We start from the raw sequence: 21,681 nt of genomic DNA, 5'->3' as shown, positions 1-21,681 counted from the left end.
CTTTCTCAGTATATTTAAATTACTTCTTACTATGAATCATGGTTAAGGGAAACTACAGAATTCATTAGGGAGAAAAGGTAAAAGCCCATTGATAAGAGGGATCATTCCAGCTGTGATCAGGTTAGGAGAATGGATTTTGACCTGCATTAGTAGTTGCCTCATTTTTACTCTTTGAATTGAATATAAATCTTAGAGTTTTGGTTTGGGTTGTTGGGGTTTTTTCCCCTCTGGATGGCACATCCTACTTTTTCTTGTTGAAAAAATGTATGTATTTATCTATTTTGTTTCAACTGGTTCTGAGTCTTTCTTTGGTGATAATGATTATTAAATTTTTTTTACTTCACTACCGTAAGAAGAAATAATTTCAAAAAACAGATTTTGGTGTTTCTACTGGTTTTCAAAACTAATGAAGATAAAGGTAACATTAGAAAAAAACCCCTCCTGTATATACACAAAAAACAAGAGCAAATTAAGTTGCCTACTCTTGAATTCTTGCTAGACATCTATGATTAATAAAACTTCAGTTCAGCGGCCATAGCCAGGGCAAGTAGGTAAAATTTCAGACTTTAAGTAAACCTGAAATTATTTAGTATTTCACAATTAAAGTCCCATTTAATTTCAGGCTGAAAAATATCCTTTGTTAGAAATTTTTTTTTTTTTTTTTTTTGGGGGGGGGGCACCACGGATGTATTTAGTGCTATTTAATACTCATGTTATATTAGGAACTAAAGTATCATTTTAAAAGAAAAATGAAATGTTCCATTTTTAAAACAAAAGCAAAATATTTTGACTTAAAAAATAAAAGAATCATCCCATCAAAGTGGGTTTTAATACACGCAGTTATTTCTCTACTTATTTCCATTGAATGTCTATAATAGTGGATGAACAGAACAACAGCAGAGATTTGAATGTTTTCACCATCCATTTATAAGATAAAAGTTGAAGACACTTTAATTTTTCATGGTGAAGATCTTAGGGAGGACAACCCAATACTTTGAAAGAAATAAGGTTTGCTTATTCCCTAAATATTTAGCTGGTACTTTCCATCCTGTGTTCCCAAATAAGGCTGTAAATAATAGACCTGTTCTTTACTATGGGCGTTCTTTAGTGACCACAACGATATCATCAACCTTATCAAAATGAGCAACCTTATCATCCTTTTTTTCCAGGTCTACCACATTTTCAAGAACAAAATGATTTAAAGGGATTGCTAGAAAATCTCCATCAAAATATCCAGGCCAAAAAGAGAAAGAATGTAGAAATCATGTGGCTGGCTGCAACGGTAAGCTTTCTTTTTTCATGTATGTTCATGTGATGAACTAATTTTTACATGCCTGCTGATATTGTAAGTGCAATGGATTTTAAGGATATGAGGAAAACTCGGTGATTAAAGTAGATAGATATGCTGAAATGGCTCTCTAACATTTCCATTCTGATGGTCTCTCATTCCAGTCATGAATATACCTCTTCTTCCTATACTTAAATTACAGATATTTTCTTTTTCTGATTTTCTTTACTGGAAGAACTGGCTAGAATTCAAAGTGAGAGGTGGTCTTGGACACTTTGTTGTCCCCTACATCCTCCAGGCCCTTTTCTGCAGAGCTTCTCCTAACCAGGCAGTCCGTGGCCTGTGTTTGGGGTTCTTTTGTCCCAGATGCAGGATTTTTCATTTATCTCAGTGAGTTCTCTAACAGGGTAAAGAGGTTTGCTTTTTGTTTGGGGCTTGTTTTTTTCTTTAACTAACTGAGCCTGTTTTTAGGCAGAGGAATCCCTTCATCCCCAGTATGGGCAGAATTAATTCCTTGAATGATCATGCATAGCTGTAAATATGTCACCTCATATGAGAGTGACAATACAGTATTCAGCTACAGTATCTACCTTTTTTTGTTGTTTAAAATCATATCAGTTGCCTGATAACATAAAATTGGGGTGTTAAAAATATCTTGCTTTTATTGTTTAGTGTCCATAAGCCTTGAGGTATGATGCAGGACATGATTACTTGCTCTGGTTTTTGTTTAATATTGCTGCAGTCAACTTTTGATTTTCTGTAATTAAGGTACTTATGTTTTATAAATAAGTGTTTATCAGTACAACTTTTAGTCAATCACATTTTATGGGTTTTTTAGCCAGTGTCACCATGACAGCCACTAATAGCAACACAAAATAAGCTAGATATGCAAAGGGCAGATGTTCAGACACAGGGAGAACACAAAGAAAAATGTTTATCAAACAATGAATAATATTTGCTTTGCTTTATTCACATAATACATTTTTGTTTCCCGATTCTATGGTTTTTGCATGTACATGTTAAAAAAAAAAACCCAACCCCAAAACAACAAAACAACCCTGAGATGTTTATAAAGAGATCAAGCTTTTCAGGAATGTGAAATTCAGCCAGGTAATTGTCTTAGATTTAGAAAAGTACCCTTGATGTGTCTGTCCATTTATACGAGCAGAGTCTTTGGTATCTACTGAAATTGAAAGCAAGGCCTTGTGTTTTGGGGAACTTTCAAATACCTATACCCTTCAAGGCAAATAAGTATTTGATACAAAATATTAATAAAATTTTCCACGACTTTTCATTAACACCAAGAACAAGACAATATTAACTATGTCTTTCTATTAATAACACTGCTGTGATTTTTTTATATTTCTAATAATGATTTGTCTTGTCATTAATAAATATTATCACATGCTATCGCAGTATAAATATGTTGTGAGTAAAAATATAAGCTTTTCTTGCAGTACCAGTTCTGCAATTACTATGAGACATTGCTTTCTAAAGAAGTAAAAGATGAATCAGTACAGGATAGTGTAAAATGAGCTACAAAGAATATGACAGAATTTACTTAATCTTTGGATATAGACAGTTGTCTTCTACCATCTATTGAGGACTCCCCGAAAATAATTTCATGGGTAAAAAGCAGTCTTTGGACATGCAAACTGTTTCAGATTTTTCCTTCATTGTATTCTATTTCTCTTCACATTACCTTACTGCAACCTTCTGAAATGAGTATTTCTGGACCCATTGATCTACACACTGTTATAGTATGTTACATTTAGTTATTGAAAAGGATGTAAGGATATCACTTTGTTATTCAGTAGATGTATGAGATTCTACACGGATATGCATATGTATCTGTACCTGCATGCAATGCCTGTTGTAAGGGTACTGTGAGAACACATCTGCATTTTAAAAGTCAGCTTTTGAATTGGTATCACAAACATTTCTTATTCTAAATGTAATGGGACAGAGTTTTAAATGTTACACATTTTCATTTCTTAAGCTGCACCCTTCATCTTCTGTCTTCTATCAGGAGAAATAATCAGAGTATTGATTTATCCTTGTTTTAATCTTCATGGTTTTATATGCTTTTATCATTTGCTCTTTAAACTGAATCACAATCCTAATCATTTAAATCTGTGTTTAAGGGAGACTCTCTAAAGTTCTAATAAATGTTAAATCTATTTTTCCTCCTCCTGTATCTTCAATATATTTGGGGAAGAAGTGTGCTAAATTGAGGATAAAATTCAGGCTGGCACTAATCATAAGCTGTGTGTTCTGATATAATGATATTACTATATATTTGGTATTGTCCCTTATTAGATTTCTAGAGCATCAGATCACTGTGTTTGCCCATGTTAATTATTTACTTTGTTTAACTGCTGCTGCTCAGTGAACTGAGTCATTCTGGGCCAGCCTATCAGGTTAACGTACATTTCTCCTTAAATCAGACTCTAAGGAGCTTTTAATTTGTTTATTTAAGTTAACAAATTGTTTTCTATTTAATCCACTTTAGAATGATTGAGACATTTGTACTGAACTTCAATGCAAAATAAACTTGTGGTTATGGTCATTTGCTTGTTGTGCCTAGAATGCTTCTCAGTTCAAAATTGACTCTCACTAACCAGCACTTTATATGTATGCTGTCAACCCAGATTTGAGATTTAATCTCCCTTCCCTGCATCAGAGACCATCACTCATCCAGAATAATTACCTGGGTGTTTCTTCTTTATGTCTCATTCACTTCGAAGTCACAATGACTCATGGACTTCAAAAGAGACTAGTGTAAAGAGAACTAATCTCTTCAATTAAGCAGTTAACTTCTTTCACAGCGTTATTCAAAAAACTTATCTTCTAGTACTTTATTTAAAACGCAATGTAACTTTCCAAATTTTTAAACAGATTTAAGTTTTAAAATTTTGAATTATAGGAGGGAAGAAACACTCTCAGGTTCTCCTTTACGAGCCTTTGGGTTCAAAGTTAGTTTCAATTAACTTTTGAGATTGCCCTCACCACGATATAGCAAAGACCTTAAAGAATGTGAGTATTTTCTGGGCCATTGATTTCAACACAGTTTCTGAGAATGCAATTAACAGATAAAAATATGTTTTTTTGCTGAAGTGAGATTATGAAGATCACATTCCAGTTTCATCCTGCAAGATCCCAAGTAAACACTTGATAGCTAAGCTGGGAAGTGAACTGCTGTAATTTATTGCCTTGCCCTATTCTCATAACTATTTCCTTTTTTGATACTGGTATAGCTATGATTGTCCAGGGATAGCAGCAAGCAAAGTCAAGTATTACCTTTTCTTAGGACAAATTATATCAGGGGAAGTCTAGATCCACTCTTGGGCAACCAGCTCTCCTTCAAGTTTTTCTAGTTCTAGTAAAATATTGTTTGAACCCAAAGTATAAACTTAATGCGGCGCTACAACCACAGATTGATTCTTAAGGTGAGAAATTATCCTTAAAAATATGTCATGTTTCTCTTATCCCTTATAATTTTGTCATAATGTATAGTGAAAGTAGATAATCCATGGCAGTCATTTGTGTTAAGATTTAGTTGTTCTGGGTCACGCATTTAACAGTTTGCCTGTTGAAAATGAGGACTACATTTAAATTCAGATGTGTCAGAATCCGTACCCTCATGAGAAGTTAGTCCTCTATGTTCATGAGTCTGAGTTAAGACCCGTCAAAGTTTTTCTTCATTTTTTCAACATTCACTAGGTGTCCAGACAATTAAGCTTTAATTGAATAGGGTGGTTGTCACAGTGAGGAATAAATGAAGCAACTTTTTATAGTCTAGGCTAACACAAATACTTTTGATTTCAAGTTCAGGAAACTGGATGGTTTGGTAAGCTGTAGTACATGTAGACATTTCAGTGGCTTGCTTAAAATGCGTAGGACTAAGAACAGTAGATTATTTTCTTCTGTTGGGTCCACCATCGGTTTCTTGTTTCCCTTGCGGTGGGGGCATGTTAGGGTGGGCAGGGGGGAGACTTGGTTGCAACTGCAGTACAAGATTGTGTGCAGTGCTCTTAAAATCAGTAAGGGCTCCTTTTTCTTCAGTGGGCAGGTTATTTGTAGGCTTGTCCTGCTAATGAAAGCCCTCAAGATCTGCTTTTAAAATATGTCATTTGGACAAATTGGAAGTGGGCTATAGATCAGTAGCTATAATCTTTTGGTGCTATTTTTTTAGAGTGTTAATGCTGCAAACTTATACACAAAAGATAAATTTGCAGTTCTTTTCAGCACATTTTCACCTTTTGTGGCACTGTGTCAGGCCAGCATGGGCATAGTCCTTAGAATACGAAAATCCTCAAGGCAGTGCCAATACCTGATTTAACTGGAGAGATGCACATGAGCAGCCGTATGATGTGGGTTGGAGTTACTACCTTTTAGTAGCTATTTTCTTCTTGAGAAATACTGTAGTTCTCTGTATTCATTGTCTGTGATTGCAAAATTGTGGGAGTTTCACAGTCTGCCTAGTGTGTCGAGAACACAAGGTGTGAAAAGGGCAATCCTTTGACGTCTGCCTGTGTTTCAGATTTGCCGAAAACTGAATGGAGTCCGTTTCACCTGTTGCAAAAGTGCCAAAGACCGGACATCCATGTCAGTGACGTTGGAGCAGTGCTCCATCCTGAGGGACGAGCATCAGCTTCACAAAGACTTCTTTATTCGGGCGCTGGATTGTATGAGAAGGTATGTGGAGGTTTCTGCATGTCCCTTGCATTTTGAGCTACGCCAGGAACTCTGGTACAGAACGGTCTAAAGCCCGTTGCAAATGTGCAATAGGCCTCAGTCCTGGTTTAGCAGAGAAGTGACCAGCAGCATGCCAGCTGGTAAGTCACTTTTGCATGCAAGGTCTTTGCAACAGTGTGCTTTATCGCTAATTAACAGTCTCTGAGATAGATAAGTGAAACCTTGTAAGTGCCACCTCACTGACTGTAGAATTTGACCGAGGTAAATAGCAGTTATTTTAACAACATTCTATGACTGTATAGAAAAAAAAGTTATTATCTGTTCTAAGAATAATTTTTTAACAGTTTACACACTCTTTAAATTATTTATATGAAATTTAGACAAGTAGTATGAAAGCAGAATAATCATTTGTTACAGATGGCAATTCTTATTAGATCATGTTATTAAAAATAAAAGAAACACCCGAGCAGGTTTGGACTAATGGTGGTTGCCACTAATATCTGATTAAATCTTTACTGTGCTTAAAAAAAAAAAAAAACAAATTAAAAAATGTTTTATTCTAAATTACATCTATGCAGAAATTGAGGCTGATGTTATCAAGAATGTGTAATTAAAAGATGTAAAGATTTCCAATTATCTCAATCTTTGATGAATAATAAAAAAACATTGAGCAAAAGCAAACAAGTTTTGATCATAAAATGAATCCAGATGCTATATTCTCTAAGGAATGTTTCATTATTGGCTTTAATGAGTATTGCATTGTATTTTCTATATGAGTTTAAAAAATGTATCCACAACATTCAAATAATATATAACAAAGGTTACTGCAAAACTAATCGAAAATATTCTGGTCAGCCTGCGAAGAAGTAACTGAATCATTTCTTGCACTTATGTGAAACACAAATTGTTTGTATGTTGGATTTGCAAAGATCATACTAAGTAAACAACCATGTTTAAAGTCTGTAATTGATACTTCTTGACCTTAATGGTTAGTATTGTTAGATTAAGTGCTTAATGTCTAGATTAATAGTGTAGGTTTAAATATGTAGGGTCCTTTTGTCTTTTGGCAAAGATAGATATTCTAAAGAAAAAAGGTAATGTTTACAAAGAGTAATTGAGCAGAGGACTGAGATGGCTTAGATGGTTTGCAAGGTGCTAGTGTAGTTTGATGTATTAAGCAGAGGTGTATTGGTTTGTATGTATCATTAGCTTGCATAAATCCCTTAGCCTCTGCAGTATTTCAGTGAATGAATGGCCTGTGTGCAGTCTTTCATAACTACATGTTTTACCATTAATGAAAAATTTCTGAGTTCTCTGTGTTAAATTTCATTTCTGTTGGCATTTCAAATATTGTTTTTTTCTTTTATGTCTCCAATAAATACAAAAGTGTGTAAGCTGCAGTAAGATACAGGCGAACTAATTATTTAAAATCATTATTATGATAGAATAGCATTGAGTAGAAGATTGGAAAAGTTTCACAGATATAAACCTGATTTAAAAAAAAAAAAGGCCCCAACATGTATACAAACTAACTTGTTAGTACAAAGTGTCCTAGGCTTTTGTAGACTAAAATGTAAGCGACTTTGAGTGCTTTTATGTCTCATAACTGATTTGAAAGGTGAGAATATTAACATGTTAGTTATATTTGCAGATGACAATAAATTGGAGTCACAAAAGAATGGTGAAAAGCCCAGAAAATCTGGAGAAAACTTAATAAATGAACAGATGGGTTGAAGCACCATCACAAACATGTTAATTCTATGTTTTTGCTGTAGTTTTAAACAGAGAAAAGCTTTATCCTGCTAATATCCTATAAATGAGTTTGAAACAACCTTGAACTGAAGTAGATGCTATGTGGGATGGAAGGTAATAATTTTGACTTGGGTGGTAGGATTATATGGGACTTAAAGCAAGGGCCCAACAAGAAGTAGCAGTAGCATACAAAATAACGTGCACCACCAGGATAATAAATAAATATATCTTTTACCTATGCTAGTTTCTGTCTGTATAATGCTGTTCACACAACTGGAGGCTAAAAAAAAAAATGAGCAAGCAACTTTTTTTCTTTTTCCTTATGAGCTGGTGACTGAAAGCCCCAAAATCCAGAACAGAAGAATAAAAATGTCAAATGGGGACACGTAGTACTTAACTCTATGGTACTCTCATCGAGAGTTGGTCAGACAGTTTTAAGAGCTGTCTTGGGGTGCTTTTTTTGTTATCTTTGGTGCTACAGACATTCAGCAGGGACTGTGTCTCCCTCCCTACCGCCTGTCTTGCTAGAGGTGCTGATGGAGCAGTGCTGGAGGTGACGCAGGCTTTCTTCCATCTCCACCACTGATGAGGTAGTGTGGCTTCCAGTGGGGCTCTCTTCTTGTAGGCAGATGGAGAAAGGTAAATTGCAGAGAAAGGCAATTTGAGAGAGCAAGCTGGGAAGGAAAGAACAGCCAGGCAAAAAAGAGGGGGGAAGAAAAGTCATAATTTCCACAGGAAGAGATACAATGGCATTTCAACTAAATCTCCTGTATTTTACTTGAGGGAAGTTTGGCAGCTACTCTTTTTAGGTTTGTGTGAATGAGGTCAACAGACTCGTTTGGTAGTCATTGTGTTGCTTGCCCTTTTATCCTTTCCTTTTATTTGATTACTACTGCAGAGTGTTATTTGAAAGATTACACTGTGCATTTCTAAGCTTTTCATTGACTACTTGTAGAAGCTTTTAGAATGATTTTCACATCTAAAAGAATCTCTTTTGTTTTAAGAGCAGACAGAAAAACTCTGTTTGCAGTTTAATTTATAATTTCAGCAATTTTCCCCTGATGTATCTTCTCTAGATCACTTAGTTAAACTCTGTCAATCAAATCCCTTTATGCTGATTGCCACAAATCACTTTTAAACCTTTCAAAAGAACAAGTAGATGGGAAAAATTCAATTTTAACATCCAGAATCCTAACAGACTGGATTGATCTTTGAAAGGTCTCTTTCAAGAGTTAACAGCAGGAGATGGAGTACTGTGAAACAAAGTGAGTTGTAAAAGTAAATGGTGATTCAAAAGCAGCCTTTATTGGAAATGCCATAATTTTGAGATATGAAAATTATAAAGGTGCCTGTGTAGCTGTAAAGCTTTTTCTTTTCCTGCCAGTGCTGACACAGCTTTGCTGGCTGTTGTAAAAGGGAAGCATGTACTTATGGGTTTGTGCTTTCTTGCCACCAGAAGTTTGGAGGTGCTGGACTTCTGTCTGCTGCTGCTTTTCAGCTTCTCTGATGTGCCTAGAATTTTGAGCAAACCAGAGGCAATTTCAGATGTTTCAGTGTGTTTGCTTCTATGTACATTGCACAATGCTGTTTTGGAAAATACTGCCAGTAGCTGTTATTTAATGACTTAGTCTGTAAGTGGAATCAGTGTCTTGTAGTGACAAACTATATGATGTTTATCCCGTCCTAAAAAAAGAAAAGCTGTACAAAAAAAATCTTTCCATTAGTTGTCCCTTCAGCTTATGAAAAATGTGGTGAAACAATGATAGGGATTCAAGCTTTATCACCTACAATGTGTAATATATAGTTTTGTCTTCTGGGTGTAACTTTAGCCATTATGATGCTGCAATTGATGTGTATGTGAAGTGGCTATTCTATAAATAATTCTACATATTATAGTTTCCTTGGTATATGTATGTGACTTCCATTGATTTTAGTGACATACATAGTGCAGAATGAGGAAAATCAATGTATTATCCCCTCTGTATCAAGTGCTTGCAATTCACATCATATTAAAATCATATTTATAATGTTGCTGCCACTTTCAAATCATCACTTTTTGCAATCATCAATATTCTTTTCTTACTTTTCCCTTCACCAATATGTGAATATTTCCTGTCATTCAATGTTAACTATATTCCAAGAGACAGTAGAGAGACAAAACTGATTTACCCAAGTTCCTTGCAGTATCTGTCACACGATTCTACTCTTCATCTTTAGAGCTGGCTGCGCTTAAGGGAGGTTGGACCCTGGTAGGCAGCACACTATGAAGCCGCTCTGTAAAACTCATTTGATTTACTGGTTTTTTTTCTCTTTCTTTTCTGAACCTATTTAATTTTAATGTTTTGGTGACAGGGCTCCTCTTGGAGGCCTTGGGTAGTGAGTAACCTCAGAATCTCCTGTGTTTTGAGCATGTTTCCAAAAAAGCCTCAAAAGTCAAAACAAGCAAATGAAATGACAAATCCACTGCCTATGGTGAAGCCTCCAGGCTTTCAGCCTTATCATTCTTAGCAGGGCACAATACCTGTCAGGTATTTCAGACGTCAAATATGAAATTTGACTCAATGTAGGACACACTGTCAAGGATATTTCAGATTATTTTAGATAAATTGCCTATCAAAAATCTGATTGAAGCACAAATACAAAGAATGAATGGTGTGGGCAACAAGGTATGGGCTTTTGATAGCCCAATTATGAAACAATTAGCTCCTTTTTAAAGAGCTGTTTGAGGGCATCTTTTCTTAAAGGTCATCTTAAAGATGTGCAAGTTGAGAAGGAGGGATAGCTGTAATAGCTCTTTAATCCGGGACTTTCAGATGTTCTGGGCAGAATCTATACATCCAGGCTGAGATTGACCTTGGTCATGGAAGGGCCTTCACCAAACAACAGTGTTGTGATTGCTACACGGACTGAGAAGCAGGAACTAAAGGGACAGGATGAGAGACTGTGATCCATGCGCAGATCTTCCTCTGCCTTTCGCCCATCTCCCAGCTTTCACCCTGCCCCTGTGAGCTTGTGGCAATAGATGCAGCGCCTGAGGGGTCACACAGAAGAGGAGGCACGTGTTCTCCTCTAACCTTTTCTTTTTTCCAGCCCATCTGACCTTCTTCATCTTTTATTCCTGAGAGTGTTAGCACGGCGTAAACAAAACTTAAAAGGGAGGGCTTGACTTCCAACATAGATTTTTCCATCATTAGATGGTTCTTTAGAAACTTGACATTTATATTTTGAGGTACAAACTGTAGATGGAAAGATTTTCATTACATAATGTGTTGAAAGAGGCCTGGCTTTAAGTAACAGCAAGGTCCAATTTGGGGGCATTGAACCACTATCAATTTTGTTTTCTAAAACTAAATTACTACTTTTTAAAATAGCAACAGTGTGCAGAGGAAAAGAAAACAAAATGGAGAGAGATGCTCACAAGTTGTGATAGGTATCAATGCAACTAGCACCTCGTTGGGGTCTTTTAGAATAAAGGTCTATTACTGAGCATCCTTCTGGAAGGAGGAGGAGAATTACAGACAACCGTTGTGGACAAAGTATCAAACGGTAGCTTGAAAAGGCTGTGTTAGATCTAAGGTTTTCTAATATAAATACTCAATTTCACAGAATTGATCTTTATAATGTGTCTTTAAAGCAATGGTTTTTAAGACTTAAAAAAAAAAAAAAGCTCCAATAAAAAAAAAAAAGAAAGGAAACTCAAACATACTTTATTTACACCACAGCAGTCTCAGGAAGGTCATTGGTTGAGGTTCAGGCTTCTACAGGGCAAAGTAAATAAGTAAAATTGGCAATTGTTTTGTAATATAGTCTCACACATTTTGTCTGTTTCACTAGGGTCAGATGTTCAAGTCCATGTTTTACAGGGGAATGTTCTCTAGCTGACTACATTCAGAAGTTTCATTTCTCCTGTACCTCGCTTCTCCAACTTCTTCCCAAGTACAGATTTCAGACTTCTTTCTGATCAACACCCCAGTCGTTCCTGAGAACTCTCTCATGAGAACTTTCCCATCTTCCTCTTTTTCACTAGACTATTGCTTGAATATTTCCCTCTGGTTTCTCCTTCCTCTGCAATGTGTGTGGCTGCCTTTGTCTTCCTTCTCGTCTTCAGAGCTTGGGCACTGGCCTCAGTAACAATAGAATGAGGAGAGCAGAGACAGTCCCCCTGCCTCATTGCTTTTGCTTCATATTGCAGTGGTCATCATCTGCCAGGGAGAACAGCAGCAAGGAAAAGTCTCGTCTAACCCCTTGACCTGGCAGACGTTCAGCATAGATTGAATCCTCAAAGCATGTACCTGCTGAATTTTAACAAGTCTTTGTTAGGAAGAGGTGATTTGAGGTTCTTGCCGGAGCAGGCTCTTACAATAGTTACATCTCTCATACCTTTATTACCTTGGTCCAGAATATCAAATCCTTCTCTTTAGCATGGAGGTACTAGTAATCATCTCAAAAAAAAAAAAAAAAAAAAAAAGCTGTATTTTTTTCTTCTTTAAATGACATTCTAAGTTTGAATTTTATCTATGCAAAATGAACTAACAATTGAAAGTAGAATCTTAATGGAAAGCGTTGTGTAACTTTATAGTTGCCCTTCCCCTGGAACCTATAATAATATTTGTGGATTAATCACTGAGGAGGAAGGAAGTGTTCAAGGGAAAACAGTAAAAACCTTTGCCTCTCTTTGCAAGGAATATTTAGAGATGTGACCCAGGCTACATCACCAAAACACTTAACTTTTCAGCAGGCAGTAAACAAGCATTTCTGAAGTAAACGCTTAGTTTTCTTATCAGGCTATGGGGGGAAGATAGAACCATAAGCAATCTATATTGTCTCTAAATTTTGACACCAGTGTTAGGTGAGCGAGTCCTTGAAATGTACCTGCTTCTTCTTCATTGATTACGTAGGAAAGGTGGGTACTTCAAGAGGACTCAAAACCTGACAGCAATTTTAACTACCGAGTAGTAAAACATACTAATATATCAATTGCAGTGTATTACAGAAAAAAATGTTCCTTTTCCATTGGAAAAGAAAAAGGTTGGCCATGTTTGGGTTTTAGCTTTGTGACAACAAGAAAGAAACATTGATTCCCTGTGATCTTTTTGCTCTTTGACTTAGGGACGTATATGACACAGTTCTCCAAAGGAGAACTAGATTTAATGGAATTAAATTTGTGCCCAAGCACAAATACAGGCTGGGAGATGAGTGGATTGAGAGCAGCCCTCAGTTGAAGGACATGGGGGTGTTGGTTGACGAGAAGCTCAATGTGGCCCAGCAATGTGCTCTCACGGCCCAGAAAGCCAATCGTATCCTGGGCTGCATTAAAAGAAGTGTGACCAGCAGGGCGAGGGAGGTGATTCTGCCCCTCTGCTCTCGTGAGATCCCAGCTGGAGTACTGTGTTCAGCTCTGAGGCCCCCAACATAAGAAGGATGTGGACCTGTTGGAGCAAGTCCAGAGGAGGGCCACAAAAGAAGATCAGAGGGCTGGAGCACCTCCTCTATGAAGACAGGCTGAGAGAGTTGGGGTTGTTCAGCCTGGAGAAGAGAAGGCTCCGGGGACATCTTATAGCAGCCTTCCAGTACCTGAAGGGGGCCTACAAGAAAGCCGGAGAGGGACTTTTTACAAGGGCGTGTAGTGATAGGACCAGGGGTAATGGCTTTAAATGGAAAAAGGGTAGATTAAGATTAGATGTAAGGAAGTTCTTCACTGTGAGGGTGGCGAGGCACTGGAACAGGTCGCCCAGAGAGGTTGTGGCTGCCCCATCCCTGGCAGTGTTCAAGGCCAGATTGGATGGGGCTTTGAGCAACCTGGTCTAGTGGAAGGTGTCCCTGCCCATGGCAGGGGGGTTAGAACTACATGCTCTTTAAGGTCCCTTCCAACCCAAACCATGCTATGATTCTATGAATTCTGATCAAAACCTCTCCCTACTCCAAGTTCTTCTGCTCTGATTTGTACTTCTTATTTCTCACTGAGATATCGACAGTGTAAATGATCTGTTAACTAGTGCATATTAGTATTTGCCATATCTACCCAAATGAGAGTATAGGGAATTGAGCTAGGCTTTCCCTGTCAGTGACTGCTTTAATTATTTAGTATAGACAGTGAGAAAGGCATGTAATTAATTACCAGGTGCACACTTTGATCACTTAGTTTTTGAAACCAGCCAAATGAAAAAACCTTATCCAATAAATTTGCTTTCCTATTCAGTACCACAGTCTGTGTTTGGATCCTTAACAGTGGAGCAGTGAAAGTAAACACTGCATCTTGATTAATTAAAAAAGGAAAAGGAAAGTGTTTGCACTCCTAAGAAAGCTCTTCTAATGTAAAGTGTTTCTGTCACTTTTGTCATACATGGATTACGGGACCATACCTTTCCTGGACTTCACCTGCCTTGGTTAGGCAAATCTAGCATGCAAGCAGTCAGATTTTCTGAAAATGGTGTTCACTTTTGAGATTCTTCTAGTCATCCATAGAAAACTTCATTAATTGCCTCATTCATTTGGTACTTTAGTGCTTATGCTAGTGCTTATTCAGAACTTCCATGAAAGACTAGATCTTACCTGAAATCAGAAACTAGATGCATTATACTTACCAGAGTGAGTAATACTAGGCTTGTTCCTATTCTATTTCACTTCTATTAAGATTTTCTGGGAGAGTGTGCAGGAAAAGTCCTGTATTTATATTTGTTATCTGTTAAAACTCCATGCACCACAGCTGAATTACCGTGGCTTTGACCATGTACAGCTAAATCTCTCAAGAAAAGCAACACTGCCAAATCTAAAATTTAGATAAGAAAGGAACGGGAAATTAGAATAAGCGAGTAGTAATAGCATACAATAGCTGGTTAAAATTATCACAGATCCAATCTCTTAATGAATTTATCTGCCTCTAAAACAGTATTTTTTCCTCAGAATAATATAACATGGGCAGGGAGAGCTTGTAACTTCCTTCCTGCAGTCCCAGCCAGGTACAGAGTGTGGATAAGTTGGAAGGGACACAGAAAAAGAGTAGCAACTAGCTGCTATTCTGGAAAGGTTGTTTTGTAGTAGAAGATTCTGCATTTATTCAGAAGAAAGATGATGCAGTGTTGGGCTAGAAGATTCTGCATTTATTCAGAAGAAAGATGATGCAGTGTTGGGCTACAGCTTTAGTTGGCTTATGTAGAAAGCAGGTAACAGACACTTCTAGGTCTTTTTTTTGCTCTCCTTTTAGGCTTCCTTAATCCTTTCATCCAACTTAGTTTCTTTTGTAGGAATACTCCTTGCTCAGATAATCATCATCTCTTCTGATCCAGCATCCCTGTTCCAGTTTTCTTCCATAAGCTCCCTGATTCCCCCCCACTTTGTTCTACTGCTCTATTTCCTCTCTCCTGCAGTATCACCTTGGAGTATGATATTTTGAAGAACTCCTTTGAAAGTAGCCTTGCTCAGCTCAGTTCAGGAGTGAGTTTTAGTCATGGTTTCTAGTTGTTACTCTGTGGCAGCTCTGATTTGGTGAGTGACATTTCATAAACGTGTCCTTGTTGTTACAGCAACCGCTGGCAGACTTTCACTGGTGCAGCTAGCAGCAGCAAGTTGTTTCTCAGTGTTTCGTTGCAGTACAAATCCTGGTAGCTGTTTGTAGTGGAGTGACCAATGGAGTTTCCTTTTGGACTCTTACGGACTTATTATGGATTTCCTACTTCCGTGATGTTATATCTAGTTGGCTGGAACTACACCCCGTAACAGAGCCAGCAGCACTATATCACTATCTTGTTCTCTGGATCATTCAGAGATAAATCTGGGAGGTAATTTTGGGAACTTGCATTCTTAATAGCCTAAGCCTCTACTATAATCTGTATGAATAGGAAGCATGTGTTTATAAGGAAGTTAATGCAAAGGAAAGGTTGGAGTCGTCCCAAAATGCACAGCCAAATCACTCCACAGTTGACTCCTACTGTTATAACAGTTAAAGTGGTTTCTGCAACCCTGGGACTTAGTGGTGCTGTAGTTGCATTGTGACTCTAAACATACTTAATGCCAAAATCACTGGGCACTGGTTTGGCTGTGCATTTGCAGTGCTGGTTTTGTTCCCTGCTGTGAACTTACTTCCCTGCCAGCTTATCTTTTCTCCCCAACCTGGATGTTGCCACGTGCATATTGTCTTCCAGCAGCGGGAAAAGCACTTGAATTTTCTCCTCTGTTGGAGATGCTCCTAATGCCCCAGGGAAGGCACCAGAGCAGAGTTTCTACCTGTGCAGAGTCCTGGGATCCCAGGCAAGGCTTAGCCAAAGTTAAAGTCCCATAGACCAGGGAGGTCAGAAGGTGGGAAGGGAATCACTGGCCCCTGTAAATTCTGTCATGAGATTAAATATTTTGGGTATATGACCCAGCATCCTAGTTAGATTACCTGTAGTGAGGCAGGAGATAGCTCTGCCTGTGGTACTTGGAAGCTTCACTTACCCCTGAGTAAAAGATATCATAGTATTGTTGTATTAGGGTTATCATTGCCCTTGTTTTGAATCAGTAATTTGTAGCCTTTCAGGTTTTATTCCTTAAAGGAGAAAATAGCACTTTTGGGGGGTAATTTGATAACTCCTGAAATATTCCGAACATCTGTGATTTTAATATAAATACTGTTACTGACAGGACTAAAGCTTACCATATTGATACAGTTAGCTCAGTGAAGGAGTATGAGGTCAGGTTTGAGTCTCTTCAGGGTGGTTAGAAGTTTCCTGTACCCTTTCATGGCTTATAGACTTTCTTGGGGAATGACTCTCTGGGGCCCAACTGAAGTTTTTCCACAGCTGGGCATTTGTAAGAAATCTCCTTCTCTTTCTACTCCTCTCATTCATCATATGGGTTTCCTGATGTATAAGCAGCTTCAGTTTCATGCTACAGCCTCCCCCTTTGACCGTGCCTCTCTGCAACTTGACTCTGTATTTCCTTACACTGGAGAGAACATAGTAATCTTTGAGGTTTCTTACCCCTCATTTGAATTTAGCTGGACTCAGTCAATGTGCCCAAAGGTTGCAAGGAGACACAGATGCATCGTCCTTCCCCTCACACTGAGCACTAACGTGTAACTTCTGCTTCTATAGGAAGACAGACTAAAAAGGCAGCAGCTAATTATTATCAGCAGTAGATCAATGAGCTGCATCTTGCTTTAAAAAAATAAATATTTTCTCCTCAGCCACAGACCCACCCCAGTCAACAGTCAGCATTGTCAGATATGAGGAACTTGTTTAGATTACTAAAACAAAGAAAGGATTAAGCAGCAATCTCGTCACATAGTCATATATTTATAAGACTTTGCTCTAGGATCATCTGATTAACAGTTTTTGTCTTGGGTAAACTGGCAAGTCTGATGAAAATGTTTCAATCATGTCAAAATAATGGTGGTTTTTATATGCATTTTGCAAAAATCACTCCTCACTGCTCCAAAGCAGTTGATTTTTTTATTTAAATCCATTTATAACTCATTCATATCTGTTGACAGTGGAACATCTACAGAATACAAAGTAATCAGCAACAGAAAGGTTTGCTGAGCAACTTCCAGCAAACTGCCTTGTGGTGGTGCGATAAGCAGAAGATGGGAGTGTCCGCAGTAGGTTGTTGTGGAATGTTTTTCATAATACATTTCAGCCAGGAAATAAAAATCAACACCTTTAGTCTGGTTTGGTTGGGGGTTTTGTTTCTTTTGGTTTTTATTTTTTTTAGCTCACTTAGTTAAACCAAGACTGGCATGATCTCTGTTCTAGGTTTATTTCAGCTAATAAAATGGCTGTTACATTGAATGCCTCAGGAAAGCTAATAAAAATGGCTAAACTGGCACTCTGTCAAAGGCATTGTTGGCTGGTTTTGAAATGATCAAAGTAGCAATAGGCAAAGACTAGCAGTTACAATAATATCTCAAAGGTCCACGAATTGATTCTGAAATTCCAGAAGAGTCTGCTTTGATAATGTCGGTTATAAGTGGTTAGAATATTCATTCATGAGTTTTTAAAAAGTCTCTTACGTGTTCAATGTTTGCTGTTTCACCTTTTGTTGTCATCAGTGTGCACTTAGAATATGCTCTATACTAGTTACATGTTGCTACTTGTTTATGTAGCTAGGTATTTCTAAGATGTCTTATCTCTCATTTAAGATCTTACAATAAAAAACATGTGACATGAGTTCATTTCCTGAAGAAAATGTGAAATTTTTTAATACCTTATTGTTTCTTATTTGTATTGTATTGTTCAGTTTCTCACCCGTGTAGCAACTGCTGACGTGGTAAACTGCATATGTACTAAATGCCTTTCATTTAATAATCACTAGTTAAATGTATTAGAAGTAGGTCAAAAGCTGAGATTTGAGCAGATGTGCAAACACTTCTTGATGTCAAATGTTCTTGACTCAAAAAGCTTATAATTGACAAGCAAAGGTTGAGATAAAGAAATGCACTTGAATCTTTTTCACTTTTCAATGGGAGAAAGATGGTGTAGAGATGTCAAGTCACTTATGACCACACAGTCCTCTCCTTTGTTGGAAATTGAATTTGGATCTACTTTTTCTTGAACGCAGACTTTTCTTATTGTCTGGTTTATTTTAAATAAAAGCTGTGTTGCTGTACTTGAATGTGCAATAGCAATGCTTATAAATACAGTTCATTGCTTTGCTGACATTCACTATGCTGCGCATTAATAATTCTCTTTTTCCACTCCTTTTTGCTACTTGGGCTTCATGCTGACATACTGCATGCAGCAGTGCTGGCTGCACAGTTAAAGCCTCTTTCCCTCCTGGACACTGCTGACCTGGTGTGTAAACTGCCTGAGTGTCAGTGGATAGCCCTCCCTCAATATCATTCTGAATAAAGTCCTCTTTTGCTTTCTTAACTGCCTTGCTGCCTAGGGGAGAAGGTTACTCCCTATGTCCTCTTTCTCTGTAAAAATCGGCCGCTACAGTGGTATTATCAGCAAATTTGTAGACAATTGCTTTACATATAGTTTGACATTTCTGTTACACAAATTAACATCATTTGCCGTGTGAAGATGCTACTTAAATTCATTCTTAAAGTGAGCTAGTACATGTCAGACCACTACCATGCTGTTTATTTTCTCTGTTGTGCAGTGGAAGTGGCCCAAGAGCTGCTGCCAAGTAGAGGGGTATTCGTTTTATTTCTGTAGGATTGGTTTCCCCCCGTTAACCTGCCTTGCTGCATTCTGTAAGATAGTATCTTGTGTTCTCATTGCAACTTACTCCTTTCTGCTCTTTCTTGAAGGGAAAATTATGTTGTTTCATGAAGCCCTTAGGGTGGATATGGCCGTACGTTTCATGCTTACTTTGCTCTACGGAAGTATTAGAGTATTTTTTGTGACCAAGGTTATTGTCTGGCTGGCTGTAATTTGTATGATTTTAATCTGGTAGATTAAAAGTCAGTAAAATATTTTTCTGGCTGAAGAGGATTGAAATCACCTTTTGGTGGTGTCTTGTCAAGTCAACATAGCATACAGCAAAGTTTTGCCTCCTAAGTATGTTGGTCTGTGTGGTACAGCACATAACATGCACACACACGCACGTAATTACAGTAAAAAAATGTAGAAGTGTAGGAATTGGTGCATTTTGTTTTGTCACATGTTGCTGTTTTATTAGGTGACTTAATGAAATGAATTTTAAAAAATAGCTTACAAACTTTACCAATATTTTTCCAAGACAAGAAACAGGTTTTGGAGTACTTTATTTCTGTATCACTGTAGTTTCTGATTTATTTGCATGCTTTGACTGGCAATTAAAATTTAGTTCAAAGGCTTGAGACCTTCATGTCCTGTGTTGCCCTGTAGGTTTACTATCTACTTGTTTGTAGATGAAGATTTTACTGAGGTAGAAGTGCTGGGAAAATTTGGTCACCTCATATAATGTGATAGAGCTATTGTTCTTGGTGTTTCAGCGAGGGTCATGAAACTTGAGTGTACTCACATTTTTCAAATCAGACACTTTTTCTCACTTTCAGACAATGGGTATTCACTGGTAAGAAGCAGCTGAGCAAACACACATAGCACGGTAGTCTAGAAAGGTATTTGTAGTCTTAGCTGATTTTTTAAAAATTATTTTGTGACAGAGGTGTGTCAAATACTATGTTTTCAGTCCCAAAGGCAATGATTCTTCCTGCTGTCACGAAGAATCTTCCTCTGTGCAGCACAATGGGGATAACAAAACTCATTTCAGTCTCAATTTAAGTTTAATTCCAAGGTAAAACTTGAAATGAGGTGGTAATGAACTTGAACTCACGGTTTTGATTATGTCCTGCATGCTTATACAAGCGCTCAGACACAGTACAGGTATTTTCCAGACATGGTTCTGTTCCGAGGCTGTTTGTCTCTTGAGCAGATTAAACACTGAAATTTTCTGCTTTGCTTGCTTTTACAGTTAATATAGTAAGAACATTTGGAATTCAGCTCTTAGGTTTGAATCAGACATACCTAAATACATATCCAAAAGAAGAAAAGAGAATCGTTGTGACTATTGTGATGTGATAATTCTAAGAAATAATGAGTTAGTAAGACAAAGAGACTGATTCTCTGAAACAGAGAATGATCAAACCAAAGCCATTTGGAAAGCAAAACTCACAAACGTGTTTCACAATCCCAGCTGTGCAGTCCAGTGGGTACTGTGGTGATAATATAGTCACTGTCTCCCTCAAATTCTTTCGATTTGGACATGTATGTCTATTCTAAAATACTGCTTTGTGCGCCATACATTTAATATCCTCATTGACAAACAGCCTTTACCTGAAATAAAACTGGACTAGCTCTAGCAAAGTTAAAGGAAATACACCAACAAACTCTGGCTAGAAATTTGCCATCAGAGGTCTCTGGTGAGCCCTATCCTGTGCCTCGCTCCAAGCAGCCGCACCAGCCATATCACAAGCACAGAAGGGAATGCAGATCTTTATGATGTTGTGATCGGTCCTTTCTGGCCAGTCTGTTCTCCACTAACAGTCCACACAATCAGTTAAACTGAAAAACATCCTTTCCTCATGCATTTGGCTTTTCTAGGCAGAGATGAGATAACAAACCTTCCCAAATGTGTGGTGTGGACTTCGTTGATCTCTATGATAATATATAACCAGATGGAATAATGAGCCCATACTGGGCTAGCAGAAGTGAAAATACCTTTTGCCAGACAGGACCAACACCTGCTGTTACGGTGGGCTGCTTTATGCAAATGCTACCACTTTGTTATTACTGCATTATAAAATGCATTAAGCATCCCATTTCTTTTGTAAATGAAGCAATATATTACCTCAATAGCTACTTTTGAAGCTATCTGCAACTTAAAACACAGATGTTAAAACTAATAGAACTAAATGAACCCCCTCTGAATTGTAATCCTTGAATAGACAAGAGTTTTTAGTAGGGTTTTTTAATTATAAAGTTTATTAAATGAAATACATATTACAATGGAGAAGAAAAAGTCAAATGATCTTTTATGGCAAAAATAAAAACTTTAAACTTGCTATCCATACTCCATTGGGTATGGAATGCCAAAAGAGAAATAAAAAGACATTTAATCTTCTGCAAAGCTTAATGTTCTGTACCACACTGTAACATAGCCCAAACCAGACAATTGCTTGCTCATAAATCTTTTTTTTTTTCTTCACATTAAAGAGAAAAATCAAGACCGTCCTTTAAAAATAGTCTGTAGTCAAGTGAGCTTGAAAGTTTATGTTGTTAGCCATCATGTGCGACCATATTTATGGTGCTGGAAAGAAAATCTGAGGCTTGTGTGGTTCATTTTGTAAGTGATGCAGTGGTAGCGCAAGTATGGGCTGGAGATCATAAAGCTCTGTAAAGATGGAGGGGAAAAAAACCACTGGGCAATTAACCATTGGAGAATTTTTTCCCAAAGCCCATTGAATTCAGTGCAACGCTCGTAATCAAGCTGTTTCTATCATAAAACTTTAGATACCTATTGTATGAATGTCTAGGTTA

General features: G+C 37.5%; 1 protein-coding gene across 6 annotated transcripts in view; it reads left to right on the top strand.

Moving 5' to 3' along the window:
• INPP4B (inositol polyphosphate-4-phosphatase type II B) overlaps positions 1-21,681 on the top strand; it is a 345,020-nt gene that overhangs the window by 303,693 nt on the left and 19,646 nt on the right. For all 6 annotated transcript variants that reach the window (XM_049814712.1, XM_049814711.1, XM_049814713.1 and 3 more), the window contains 2 exons: positions 1,170-1,282; positions 5,832-5,986. In XM_049814712.1, the coding sequence (XP_049670669.1) occupies positions 1,170-1,282; positions 5,832-5,986 (268 nt within the window). The remainder of the gene's footprint in view (positions 1-1,169; positions 1,283-5,831; positions 5,987-21,681) is intronic.

This window comes from Accipiter gentilis, chromosome 12, assembly GCF_929443795.1.
Source record: "Accipiter gentilis chromosome 12, bAccGen1.1, whole genome shotgun sequence".
Lineage (NCBI taxonomy): Eukaryota > Metazoa > Chordata > Aves > Accipitriformes > Accipitridae > Astur > Astur gentilis.
The sequence above is the reverse complement of the archived record's forward strand: the minus strand, read 5'-3'. Positions and strand labels throughout refer to the sequence as shown.